The sequence below is a fragment of the Euwallacea fornicatus genome, unplaced genomic scaffold (genome assembly GCF_040115645.1).
Source record: "Euwallacea fornicatus isolate EFF26 unplaced genomic scaffold, ASM4011564v1 scaffold_153, whole genome shotgun sequence".
Taxonomy (NCBI): Eukaryota; Metazoa; Arthropoda; class Insecta; order Coleoptera; family Curculionidae; genus Euwallacea; species Euwallacea fornicatus.
In genome coordinates this window covers 30,633-43,816 of record NW_027096121.1, presented here as the reverse complement: position 1 = coordinate 43,816, position 13,184 = coordinate 30,633, and the positions used below count along the sequence as shown (strand labels likewise).

Below are 13,184 nucleotides of genomic sequence, written 5' to 3'. Positions count from 1 at the left end.
TTAATTTTTGGATTTTAGCTTCTTGTTTCTTGAGGTGGGTATCTACCACGTATTCATTAACATAAGGAGTAATTTTCTGTTGTGAGGGTATATAATTAGGTTTGTTTCTCTTTGTTATAGAGGTATGTGATTCATCATCCCAATAGTAATCTAATACTGTGTTTTTTGGAAGGTATGAATCTTAATCGTCGGAGTCAATTAAAAGAACATCATCATTATTATTACTATAACAGGACGTCAATGTCGATAATTTCCTATTAGAGTCCTTTTCTTTGAGTTGAAGTGATGAATTACATAAATTACGAGAATTACAGGGAGATAAATTACAAGGAGTCTCCATTTTGTTATTAATAGGTCAAGAAACGGATCAGTAACTATAATTATAATTGTAAATATGTATATAGATGTAAATAAATACTAACAGTACAGATAACAAGAAAATAAATGCAATAATTTCGCGACTTCCCTATTAACAGTAAAAATAGAGAGATTGCGCAGCACCTAGACAACGAATTAAATATAAACCGTAACTAAAAATAAGCGTTAGGTAACAATATATACCAAAAAAGTTCTGTAGGTAAAGGTGACGGAATTATTTAGAAGGTAATCTTCACTCAAAGTCAGTAAAAAACGATTAATAATCAATTAATTATAACTATTACTTGCCTTACAGTCCTCAAATTCACAGTCCTTTTGATTGTAGGGAGTAAGAAGTCTAGAAAGGATCAAACCAAGGTCCTTATGAACAGCAAAAACTCTAGTTAAGGTCACAAATGTCACTAATGGATATTCCCAACATTCATCTATTACATAGTTCTTTAGTTATGGGAAATAGAGAGTCTTAGAAGGACCAAAACCAAGTCCCGTACACACAGTAGGACCCTGCTAAGGGCCCTAAGAACCACTATTAGATATCTCGGAGACAGGAAAATATCCTTCAGTTGTGGAAACAATACAGATAAGTATTATACTAATTAAAATGGATAGTAATAGCAGAAACACAGCGAATTATATTAATTTTATCAGGAGCTTTATAGAAACGCACTTATCATTGTCACACATTATGACAGACAACCTGAAGTAACCTGAACTAACTTTTATTTTTTTTATAGAGAGGGGAAACCTTCGAAGGATACCCGGTCTGGTGTTCTTCCGACCGGGTTATGTGGGATTCGTCCCAGAGAGGGACGCCTACCCACTAAAACCCTGCTCTCTTCGCCCTGAGTCCCCCCCGGAACCGCCGCTAGGCATTACTTCAGGGGGGGGGTGGTATCCTTTCCTCCCTTCACTGTCTTCCCTCCTTTTCTTTTTTCCTGGCCCTGGTTAGGGCCCTCCTAAAAGCTTCGCATCGTCCCGTTCCAGTCCGATGTCCTGTTACGTTGCATACAATGCACTTCTCAACTCTCTTACACTCATTCCTCCTATGTCCCTCCTCCCCACAGGCAAAGCAACACTTGCTTCTATCTATCCCCACACAGTCCCTGGCTAGATGGTCCATACCCCAGCATCTATAGCACCTCTCTATCTCCACTCTCCTCTCCATCAGTTGCTCCGCCCTTTCCTTCCCTATCACCAGTGTCACCGCCTGCGTGTCTCCCCTGTTATTCCTCATATCCCCCAACGAAAATTCTTTATCCATCAAATCCTCAAGCCTTTCCCTTAGCGCTTCCTTTACCTCTTCTCTCCTTGTAACCATGTCCATCCCCCTAATATGTATAATTTTCCTATTTTGGCCTGGTCCCCTCATTGTCACTTCCTTTTTTTCTCCTATTGACACCAATATCTTTCCCTCTTTTGTTGTGCTTACCCCCCGTATCTCTTTATTTCCCTTCTCATTTTTTACAGAATTTCTAATATCCATCACATCTTTTTCCAAATTTGTTCCAGGTTTCCGCTCCACTATTAATGCATATGTTTTTTTCCCCTTATTTTTCACTACTTCACCCTGTTTATCTGTATATATTATTACTTTTGTTTTTCCTTCCTTGAAAACTGCCTCCATCATGTTCCTCAGCTCTTCCGTACTCATTCCCGATATTTGATGCGCGGCAATACATTCCTCTCCCTCTGTTTCCATTTTTAGCCTCACTAAATTTTTCCATAGATCTTCCTCTTTTCCCGTATGTAAAAACCTAACAATTTTTTGTCTCACTTGTCTTTGTTTTTCAAAGTGCTTCAACTTTGACAATGTCAATTAAAAAAAAAAAGTTGAATAAAAATATTTTCGGTACCTCAACATTTAATGTCAATTTTTTTTAAGTCACCTTAACCAGTCTTTTGGGTCACCTTCCTTTTTTCAAAATTTCACACTTAATTTTTTTTGGAGGTTCGAATTCTTTATTGGCAGTAAAAAAATTATTTTTGGCAAAAAAGTAATCAAATTCACAATAAATAATACCAAACTCTTATCTCGCGAACGCTAGAGTCCAATTTTATCAAATTTGTTAAAAAAAAAAGTTACCGCTCCTTATGTTACGAAATGTGGAAAAAAATTTAAATGCACTTTCCCACAAAGATGGATTGGGCATGTTAGTGAAGTTAACTGGCTCGCCTGATCACCAGATTTTTTTTTGTGGGATCGTTGAAAAAAAAAGTAGTTTATGGTCGAGTACCGAAGACTTGAAAATTCGAATCAAAAACTCTTGTCGAAACTTTACGACTGAAATACTGGAAAATACTAAACGATCGTTTCATAAAAAACCGAATTGGTAAATGCCTTGAATGGCAGGGGAACCGTTTCGAACGTCTGTTGGATTCATTTTTCTTATGATAAATTTTAAATTACTACAAAATTAATAAAGTTTTATCAAATGTTTTTTTTAGTGTCTGTTATTATTGTAAATTTCGTTACTTTTAGCAAAAAAATGTTTCGAGGAAAAATATTTTTACTGCCGATAAAGAATTCGCATCTCCAAAAAAAAAATGTTGTTACGTTTGAAAAAATGAAGTTGACCCCAAAAGACGGGTATAGCTGACCTTAAAAAAACAAATTTACATTATAAAAAGTTGAAGCCCCGAAAATATAAAGAAGACTTCGTTTCAACATTTTTTTGTAGATCTTTCCGATTTCTAGATCTTTGCCTGTCCCACTTATCTAAAATCACCCTGTTTGTCGAAAATTGCGTAGTGTCTCGATCCGCTACCGAAACAAAAGAGTAGGTGCTTACGTTAGCAACGTGCAGAAATTCAAAGCTCTCGAACGATATTCCTGTTGATTACACTTTCTTTACCGTCTTAGTTTTTTAGTTAAAAGAAAAACAACAATGACACTTTAAAACCCTAGTTGGTATAAAGTCACTAATCCTAAATTTCTAGAACCATCGCAAAGAAAAAGATCTGTTAATTTGGAAAGTCCGGTCCTTTCCGAACTATCTTTTCTAATATCCCCTCCTTGCCCCCTGTTCCACCTGACTCGGACGTACTTCGCACTTCGTAAGCTGGGTCTTGCTGTTTCTTTATCCAAACCTAAAATGAGCACTCAAAAAATAGTCGATTGCCTATAATCTCATGTTTGAATTAAAAAAAAAACTCATTGCCTTCCTTTCCCTTATCGCCAGGTCACTTTTTTTAAATGTTCTTCTCTTCCCTATTTATTATAAACACGCTAAGTTGTCGACGTATATAATTAATTAAACTGTCCCTTTGATAATTCTTACTGTTTATACGGAAAGTTATATTGCAATAATATTTGAACCACTATGTGAAAAATGGAAAAAGTAAAGAAACAAAAATAAAGGAAGAATGGAAGAATTAAAAAAAAATAGAGGAAAAAAACTGTAAAATCACGTAATATTGCGAAATTGAATGTAACCTGAAATTGGAAGTCATCTTGGTTAATTTTGAATAGTTATTTAAAATCCGTAATTTCTAGAACCGTTTTGCTTGGTTAACATTTTTTAACATGAGTTAGTTAGTTAACGGAGATTTGCGTAGATTAGGTTAATATTAACTTTGAAGTCGACTCGTGTTATTTGCTTGTATGTAAATTTTTTAAATATGTTTGTTTGAACTTCAAATTTAACCAAGATGTTCCATGAATCTATACAAGAAATATAAATAAATATAAGTCGGCGACTTAACGTGTTTACGATAAATAGTTCAAAAACAAAAAAGGGACCTGTTGATAAGTTCGGGGTTGATGTGAAGTTTTTCGAAAATCGGAATTGGATGACTGATTTAGGTGCCTTATTTTAGTTTGGACGAAGAATGGAACGAAACTAGAGAGGGAGATTAGAAAAGATGTCCTGGGAGAAGAGACTACTGATTCCCTAGGAACAAAAAAAGAAAGAAAGGAGGAGTGATGGGTTGCGGTTTTTTCGTTGCGATTGTTCTAAAAATCTAGATTGTTGACTTAACACTACTAATACCCATTGGTGGATTGCTGCTTAAAGTGTCTTAGTCGTTTCTTTTCGAATCGTGTAATTGACGGTATTATTCGAATGTCTTTTGAATTACTGAATTTACCCTAATGAAACCTTGCAGTGACGTATAGCTTTCAATTAAAAAAGAAAAAATAAAAAATAATAAATTACAAAAATAGAAGGACGTTTGTTTACGTGAATTATATAAAAGTGAGAATTAATAGTCTCGTCCTTGCTACTAGTACCCTTCAATATGAGTAGCTTTAAACCGTTTCATGAAAAAAATTAAAAGAAAAACCCGAAAAATATTATATTAACCTGACAAATGTAATTGTAACCCGAAAAGTGTAATAGTAACCCGAAAAATATAATAGTGACCTGGCAAATTAATAATAACCTGATAAATGTAATAGTAACCTGACAAATATAATAGTAACCTGAATTAACCCGGCAAATGTAATTGTAACGCGAAAATTAAAATAGTAACCTGGCAAATATGTGTGTGTATATGTATATTTTGAAACTACGTTCTCGACTTAAATATAAAAAAAAAATGAAATCGTTCTGGTTCTGTTAGAGAAGGTATCTTAAACTGACATATTTTCTAGAGTAACTTGTAAATCTAAATTATTATGACGATGAAAAAATCCAAATAAAGAAACGACTGATAGAATTGTTAGAGAGCCAAATAATTTTAAAAAAATAGAAAGAAAAGAAAAAGTTAGAAGAAAAACGTGTACTTAGCTCCCATTTTTTTTAATTACCCGAACCTTCACGAATGTTAGATGTTAGCCTAATCAAGCTATACGTTACTGCAAAATTTCGTTAAAATATGCTAAGAAACGCCAGAGTTATTGTTGCAAAAGTCACTTTTCGATTATCTTCGGTTAGCCGAGATTGGCCAACTGATTCCAGACACTACACCATGCATATGCGAAATACGTCTTAAGTGGGAGTTTTCGATTTGTGTCACGATGTCGACTTCAAAAAGTTAAGCGAAATCTTTGTGACGTTTCATATTTTTCCGAAATCTCAAAAACCACCAAAAATCCTACTAATCCTAAAATGCTGTGATTCTATTGTTATTATTGTTGTTATTATTATATAAATCTAAAGTTCTACATAGGACATATACATTCCTGTTTTTTATTCTCTTCTAGTTATATTTAGTAGGTATAAAAGTTGTCTTGTTCGTCTCACTGTTTCATATGGTGCCAAAACCCTATTTTTAAGTAAAAAAAAATTAAAGTGAGTTTGTGAAGTGTTTCATTGAATTCAAATTTGAAAAACTACTTAAAAAGTACAGATACTGTTTTGATAACCCGTTATGTTTGAGGTTTCGTAAAGAAAGTGATACGAGATTGCTGCTTATCCACCATTTGTTTAACGTGAGTGTAACAAAAAGAAAAGACAAAAACACGACGTGTCATAAAAATAGTTATAACTTGGCCCTTTAAAAATAGTCTAAACTTGTATTAGTTAAAATAATTCGTATGTTGAAGTAGATAAAAGTTTATAGTTTCGTCTCAAATGTATGGAAATTTGAAGAGAATAATTAAGGGATGCGTGTTATGCCAACGCTCACATCTTGCTAGACGCTGAATAAGATATTTGGCGTATCGATTGAATAGTTTATATTATTTTTCGATGACGAATCGGGTTGCTAAAAGGGACAGAACTGATTCGGAATTCTTTGCGATCAGACACCTTTGTATTTTTTTTGTTATTAAAATCTCGTTATCGAACCGTTAGTTCCAATTTTAAAAATTACCGAAAATTAAATTTACACACAACATAACTTGCATTCCCTTTTCCATTTTGGTATCTTAAAGAAGTCCTGCTTAAATTTATGTTTTTCTTAAATAATAATAATAATCATCTTCATTCACCCGGTGAATGGGCTATCGGCCCCTTGGCCTTTCTGCCCAATTGACATGTACAATCTACAAAACGAGAAAAAAAAACCCGAGGCAACCATAAGTGTGATGAGGATTAGAGAGGAGTGACTGTTCGCTATTGTCGTCCGTCCGCGGTCCGTTCATGGTTGTTGGTAGTGTTCGAGTAGGGTTTCGGAGGGATAAAGGAATCGGGAATGTCTAGTTTCCCGTGTCAAGCAGAGGGGGTTGAGTATTGTCCAGTTATGAGGTTTGTCCTTCCATTTTTTTCGAAGTTGCAGTAGTCTTTCCGTTATTTTCGTCATATTTGTGCGTTCGTATAGCATTTGGGTGGGTGGGTTATGTAAGGGGTTGTCGGGATGTCTTATTTTTGTGATCAGTCTTAAGGCAATTTGTTCAGTTGTTTCTATGTATTTTTTTGTTTTGTCTGTTGCATTCGCCACCAGTACGTGGCCGTAGTCTAATAGAGGTCTGCATATCGCTTTGTATATTTTTGTTGCCGTTTTGGTACTTATGGCTCTGTCTTTGTATGTCAGTGTTCGAAAATGTTTTGTTCGTCGAGTGATTTCTGTCCTCATATTTTGTAGGTGTTTGGTGAATTTCAGTTTTTTGTCTATTGTAACCCCTAAGTATTTAATTTCGTCAGTTGGTTCTACTATGTGTCTATCTGCCTGTAATGTTGGGGAGTTGAGTTTAATTTTATGGTTAGAGAGTAGCAGTTGGTTCTTCGCAGCGTTAGGTGTCAGTCTCCATTTGTAGAACCATGTCATTATGTTGTCCATTAGAATCTGTAGTCTCTCCACGGCTTTTTTTGTTGTTTTTTCATGTGCAATGAGTGCCGTGTCGTCGGCGTATTGTAATATGTAAGCTGTTTCGTTTATTGCGTGTTTGTCTTGCAAGTTGTGGTTGTATATGTCATGGCAGTACACATTGTATAGAAAAGGGGAAAGTGGCGAACCCTGGGGAAGTCCTTGCTCCGGGGAGAAGGAAAAAGAAAGGGTGTTGTCGATTCGTACTTCCAGTCGTCTGTTCTCCAGTAGGTTTCTAAGAATGTTTAGTAGGTATTTTGGTGTGTGAAGTTTGTACAGTTTGTAAAGAAGCCCGTTGTGCCAGACACTGTCGAAAGCCTTGTTGATGTCCATAAACAAACTTGCGGTTTTCCTGCCGTTTAGGTGTGTTGTTTGTATATTGTTTGTCAGGACAAAAAGTGGGTGAATGGTCGAATGTTTGGATTTAAAGCCAAACTGGTAATTCGGTATGTTGTTCCCAATAAGTTTTTCAAGTCTGCTCTTAATTATGTGTTCGAATAATTTACACAACACCGGTAGTAATGTGATTGGTCGATAGTTTTTAGTTTGTGAGTTGTCTAGTCCGTTTTTTGCAATGGGAATTATTATTCCATTTTTCCATGTCGTAGGTATGGTGTTGTGAGTTATGCAATTATTTAGTTGGTTGCGTATGTGTTCGTGTGTTTCGGGGGTTAAATTTTTCAAAATTTTGCATTTAATTTTGTCTTTTCCTGGTGCTGTGTTTTTTAAACTTGTAAGGGCTTCGTCGTATTCCGTGACCATGATCGGTTCGAACATATGGTTTGAGGGGTCGCTAAAGTAGTTGTCGTACCAGTGATTTACGTTATTCCAGTTGTTGTTGTCAAAGTTTGGGTTGGTCGATGCGCTGAAGGCTCGTTGAAAGTGTCTGGCAAATGCGTCTGCTTTGTCTTTGTCTGTGTAATGTTCCGTTCCGTTTTCGCAAATCGTACCAATATCGTTGTTTTTTTTGTAACGTGTTAGTTTTTTAATTTTTTTCCAATACGATTTCCCGCTGTCATTTTCGATTTCTTGGCATGCCTCTAGCCATTTGTCCTGTCGGTATTCGTATATTAGTGTCTACGTTTCGGTTGAGGTTATTAAGTGTTCTTTTTAATTCGCTGTTTTGTGTTTGTGAGTATTGTCTGTATAGTTCTCGCTTTCGTTTAATCAGCCTTAAAATAAATTTTGGTAGAGTGTGTTGGAAGAATGAGTTTTTAAGTCGAGGTGTGAATAATTCGACAGCTAATGATATTTTTTGTTGTAGTGTTTCTATAGAAGTGGATTGTGACCGGGTGTGAATGTAATTGTGAACGTACTGTCTTACTTTGTCCGTGTCAGTTTTTTCCAGGTTTAATTTCCCTTGGTTGTTTTTGTTAGAGAGCTGTTGTGTTTGTCCTGGGTTAAGGTCAAAGGTAATTGCCAGGTGGTCAGATCCCAGTTCATTGGTCAGCCCAACATTGGTTATGCTAGCAGTTAGGTTTGTAGTGTGCAGTAATACGTCCGGTGTTGTGTCTTTGTTTTCTGTCATTAGGAATGTCGGTGGGGTGGGTTGTCTTATAAAGTCCGAGTTTTTCAAGAATGTATTTAATTGTTTTGTTTTGGGCCTGTTGAGGTTTAGGTCGCCAGTAATGATGGCGTATTTGTAGAGGCACGCCCTAGTTAGTATGTTTTGTTCAATGTCCGAAAATGGGTGTATGTATACCAGGAAAACGTGTATTTTGTCGTCCAGGTATGGGATGGTAAAGTGAATGCAGACATTTAGGGGGTTATTTAGGGAGGGGGGGTTCGCCTTGCCGAGCTTTACTATCGGTTTTAACAAGACTGCAGCACCTCCTCTGGCGTTGTTAATCATGTGACCATGTTTGCTAATGTACTGCCAATCTCTATACACTGGTGTCTGTTCCAGTTTGGTCTTAGTTTAAGTTAGTAACATGCATCCGTCCACGTCATTCCGTTCTATGTAATTGTAAATCAGCTGTTTTTTATAGTTTAGTCCGTTGATGTTGGAGTATATTAGTTTATAAGTCATGTTTGTATGTTCGTCGATGTCTGCCTAATGTGGCTGATGGGGTCAGTTGGAGAGGGTGAATTGGGGTTAGTTAGGTCGAACATAAGTATATACATCTGATTCCCAAAGAAAGTTGCTGTTGTATCAATCCTTAAGTCTTCAATGAATCGCTGTCTTAATTTTTTGAGTAGTTCTTCTCGGTTTACATCGCTGTTTTTGTTGATACTACTTTTGTACTTACTAATGATGAAATCGTGAGTTGATATTGGGGCGTGAATCCGATTATTCTCGGTTATTGTTGGTGGAAGTTGAGTTGTAGTTTTGTTAGCGCATTTAATCCTTACATTTGGTATGTTTTGTATTGGTGCCGTAGGTCTGCGGGGACATTTAGTGCTCCACGCTGTATGTTCCTCGGATCCGCAGGATGTGCACTTGGAGGACAATGGTGACTTGCATTGGTATGTGTTGTGGGGTCCCATGCACTTGTTACATTTCACCCCATTCGGACATTTCTCAGTGGTGTGGTCAAACTTGGAGCATTTTCCGCATGGCGCAGGTATGGGGGTAGGGGGCTTGCTTTCAGTGATACGATAAGATCTGTTGAAGCAGAATACGCGCCGTTTCGTCATTTACTTTTCGTAGGTTCCCTGATCGCCCGTAATTAGGCGAAGCATGAGCGTGGGCACTCCCCTTGCCCGTGATATTATCCGCTTGCAATATCTCACTTGGATTCCCATTTTTTTCAGCTGGTTGTGGAACATTTCGTCCGATATTTCCGCTTCCACGCCAGTTATTACCGCCGAGTATATTGGAGTAATTGTTTTTCTCAGAGTTGAGTTTGTTGTTGTGGTTTGCTTGGTGCCCTCAACCTTATGGAAGGCTGTGATTAGGCCTTGGCTTAAGAGAATTTTAAGAGCGGCTGAGGCGGTGTCACTGTTGTTGGTTTTTAATAGATATTTATTTTCTTGCTTAATTATTAAATCCTCATTGTTTGAATTGTGTTGTTCCCAACTTGTTGCCAGCTTAATGCGTAATGTATTTGGTGGTGTAGATATGGTAAAAGTGTGTTGATATCTGGTAAACCCAGGCTTCTGAGTAGCCGTTGTTGTTTGTGAGGATGTTGATTGCTGAGATAAAGTTGAAGTCCTGCTGTGTATTATTGTTTGTGGGTGTTCTATGTCAGCGTGTACTTTTTTTGATCTACTGTCGGTTTGACTGTCCTGTCTCTTGGGTCTACCCCTTTTTTTCCTGTTGTGTGGGATTACGAACCCGTCCATGCCAGGCTGGGAGGCGATATCTGATTCAGAGGTCTCCTCTGTCTCCATTTCCCCAACTATTATCTTGGGGCTGTATGTGTGTACTTCACTCTTTGTATATATTTGCGCGTCAGGCTAATAGATTTGTTTATTTACACTCGCACCGGGCACGTCTTGACTGTATCAAGGCTCGCTGCGAACTCCTGTTTTTCTTATTTTATACCGACTAATAAAAAAAATCTAATAGGTATGTATGTATGTAGGCTTTTTCTTAACTTGTCTAGGGTTTTATTTCTGAGTTGTTACAATTAGGGGCTTACTAACTTAACTAAGAGGATACTTGCGTTCCTTCACGACACTCCCGACACCTCACCGAATCGTTACCTCGAGAAAAAAGAGAACGTCTCAGTTTCTCCAATACCTTAAATGCTACTTTCTAGGGCAATAAACCAGCGGCGTACCCTAACCAGAGATCGATTCCCGATCCGCCATGTGGCCAGCCATATCTGAACGTCATAAACCATCCTTTGTCAGAACCGTTGTCGACTGCCCTTCGACCCTCTTTCCTGGTTCTAACAAAGAGATGCTCGACTTTCTTTTACTTCATGCGGCTCTCGACCAAGGATAACTACTGGAAAAATTCCAGTAATGCTGCGAACCACATGAACTCAGTGACCATACACCATCACTCTTCATTCCCCTAACCTTTTTTTTTTATGAGGGCAAAAAAAATGCATTTACGCACTACCCCCGAGTCTTGGTGTTCGGATCGACTCGGGGAGTGTGGGGCTCACTCCAGAATACCCACTAAAAAAAAATATCCCTCTGTTTTCTCCGATGAAGGAGGAATTATCTTTCGACATTACTTCCACCCGCATCTGTCTCCTTCTACATTTCCCGTTCCTCTGTTTCTTTTTGTTTTATAATTTCCAATATTAGTTTCATTATAATTTCGTTTTTTTCTTCCTTTTCAGTTATATGTTCTACGATATTTTCTGTTGTTAGCTTTTCCCCTATAATTGTTTCCATTTCTTTTCTGTAACCATTCCATCTATCGCAATTAAGTATCGTGTGTTCCGCCGTATCTTGTGAGATACAGTATACACATTTTTCTTCGCTTTTGATCTTAAAACGGTTTAAGTACTCTCCAAAACATCCGTGCCCCGTCAGGTACTGTGTTAGGTAATAATTTGTTTCACTAAATTTACATTTTATCCATTTGTCTAGTTTAGGTATTATTTTTTTTGTTGTTTCTGCTTTGTCTGTTAAATTGTTCCATTTCTGTTGCCATTTTTCAAGTAACTTGTTTGTTTCTTCTTCCCTATTTATGTTTTTCTCTTTATATAATTTGTTTCTTAGTTCCACCTGTAGTTCCATTGGGAGTATTTTCGCGACCACGCATAGGGCTTCATACGACACGGTTCTGTATTCGCAACAAACACGTAATAATATTTTTCTATGAGCCCTTTGTAGTATGTTAACATTCCTTTTTTGTTTCAGGGCGTCACTCCATACCGGCGCCCCATATAGGATTATGGATTCTATTACCGTTGCTACTAGTTTTCTTTTATATGTTTTGGGACCTTTTACATTTGGTAAGATTCTCGATAGATTGTTGGTCACTCGTTCTGTCTTATTTGCAGCTTCCTGTATATGGTACTTCCAATTCAGATTTTTCCCTATGTAAACACCAAGGTATTTAATGTAGTCTTTAGTTTTAATTTTCACGTTGTTTATATCAAATTCAAATTCTTGTAGATTTCTCCTCGTGCTTGTCAAAACTGCCTCTGTTTTCTCGGGATGTATATTTAATTTATTGTTTTCTGTCCATTTTAAGATTTTTGTTATAATTTTGTCTATTTTAACTTTCAACTCCTGTATGTTCCTGGCCCTGATGTTTACTGCTACATCGTCTGCGTAGGCGATAATTTCGGTGCCCTCTACTGTATCCAGTTGTAGGATTCCGTCATAGAATATATTCCACAATTGTGGCCCTAATACGGAACCCTGTGGTACTCCCCTTGTTACTGACATCAAACTTCCGTCTCCTAGCTGTATCATTCTTTGTTGTAAATAGTTTTGTATGACCGTAATTAAATATTGACTGATGTTTTTTCTTTTCATTGCAGATACTATTTCCATCCACCCGACCGAATTAAAGGCGTTTTGTACATCTAATGTGATTAATAGGCAATATCTTCTGTGTTGGCATGCTTTTTTTCTTTCTAATTGTGCACTATATAAAGCCTTATTTATCGCGTCTAGAGTTGAAAATCCTTTTCTAAATCCAAACTGGTTACCGTTTAAGGCCGATTTTTTGTTCAATTCAATATTTATACGATTCAAAATTAAATTTTCAAAAACCTTTTCAAGACTATTAATCAATGAGATGGGTCTGTAGTTGTCCTCGTCGCTCACATTTTTTTTTGTTTTTTTATTAAAACGAGCCTGCTAACTTTCCAATCGTTCGGTATTATGCCTGTATTCAATATTTCGTTATATATTCTTAGAAATAATTTGTTGTTTGTCGATATCAGGGTCTTTATAATTTCTGGCTGTATACAGTCGGGGCCCGGTGCCTTCTTTGTTTTTAGTTTACCGACCGCTTCGATTAATTCTTGTTCCGAAAATTGTATAACATTATTTGCTGTTTCTTTTGCCCACTCGATTACGTTTCCCTCGGGAAATAATTTTCTGTAGATTTCCATCTCTCTTTCTTTCGTTAGTTTTGTCTGGTTTCTTTTTATTTTCCCCCGTACAATCTTATATGCGTGTCCCCATATGTCTTTGTCCAAGTCTCTCAGTAGATTGTTCCATGCTTGTGTCTTCGCCCTTCCAATTGCCTTCCTTAATTT

At 36.9% G+C, this 13,184-nt stretch overlaps 1 protein-coding gene across 1 annotated transcript; it reads right to left on the bottom strand.

Moving 5' to 3' along the window:
* Positions 1 to 1,285: 1,285 nt before the first annotated feature.
* On the bottom strand, positions 1,286 to 2,077 carry LOC136350193 (uncharacterized). Its single transcript, XM_066301703.1, has one exon. It carries the CDS (start codon positions 2,075 to 2,077, stop codon positions 1,286 to 1,288), a length of 792 nt encoding a protein of 263 aa, XP_066157800.1.
* Positions 2,078 to 13,184: the final 11,107 nt, after the last annotated feature.

What these genes read in the sequence shown, in the direction of transcription:
- LOC136350193 (XM_066301703.1), bottom strand. Translation starts at nt 2,077, where the DNA reads ATGGAAACAGAGGGAGAGGAATGTATTGCCGCGCATCAAATATCGGGA.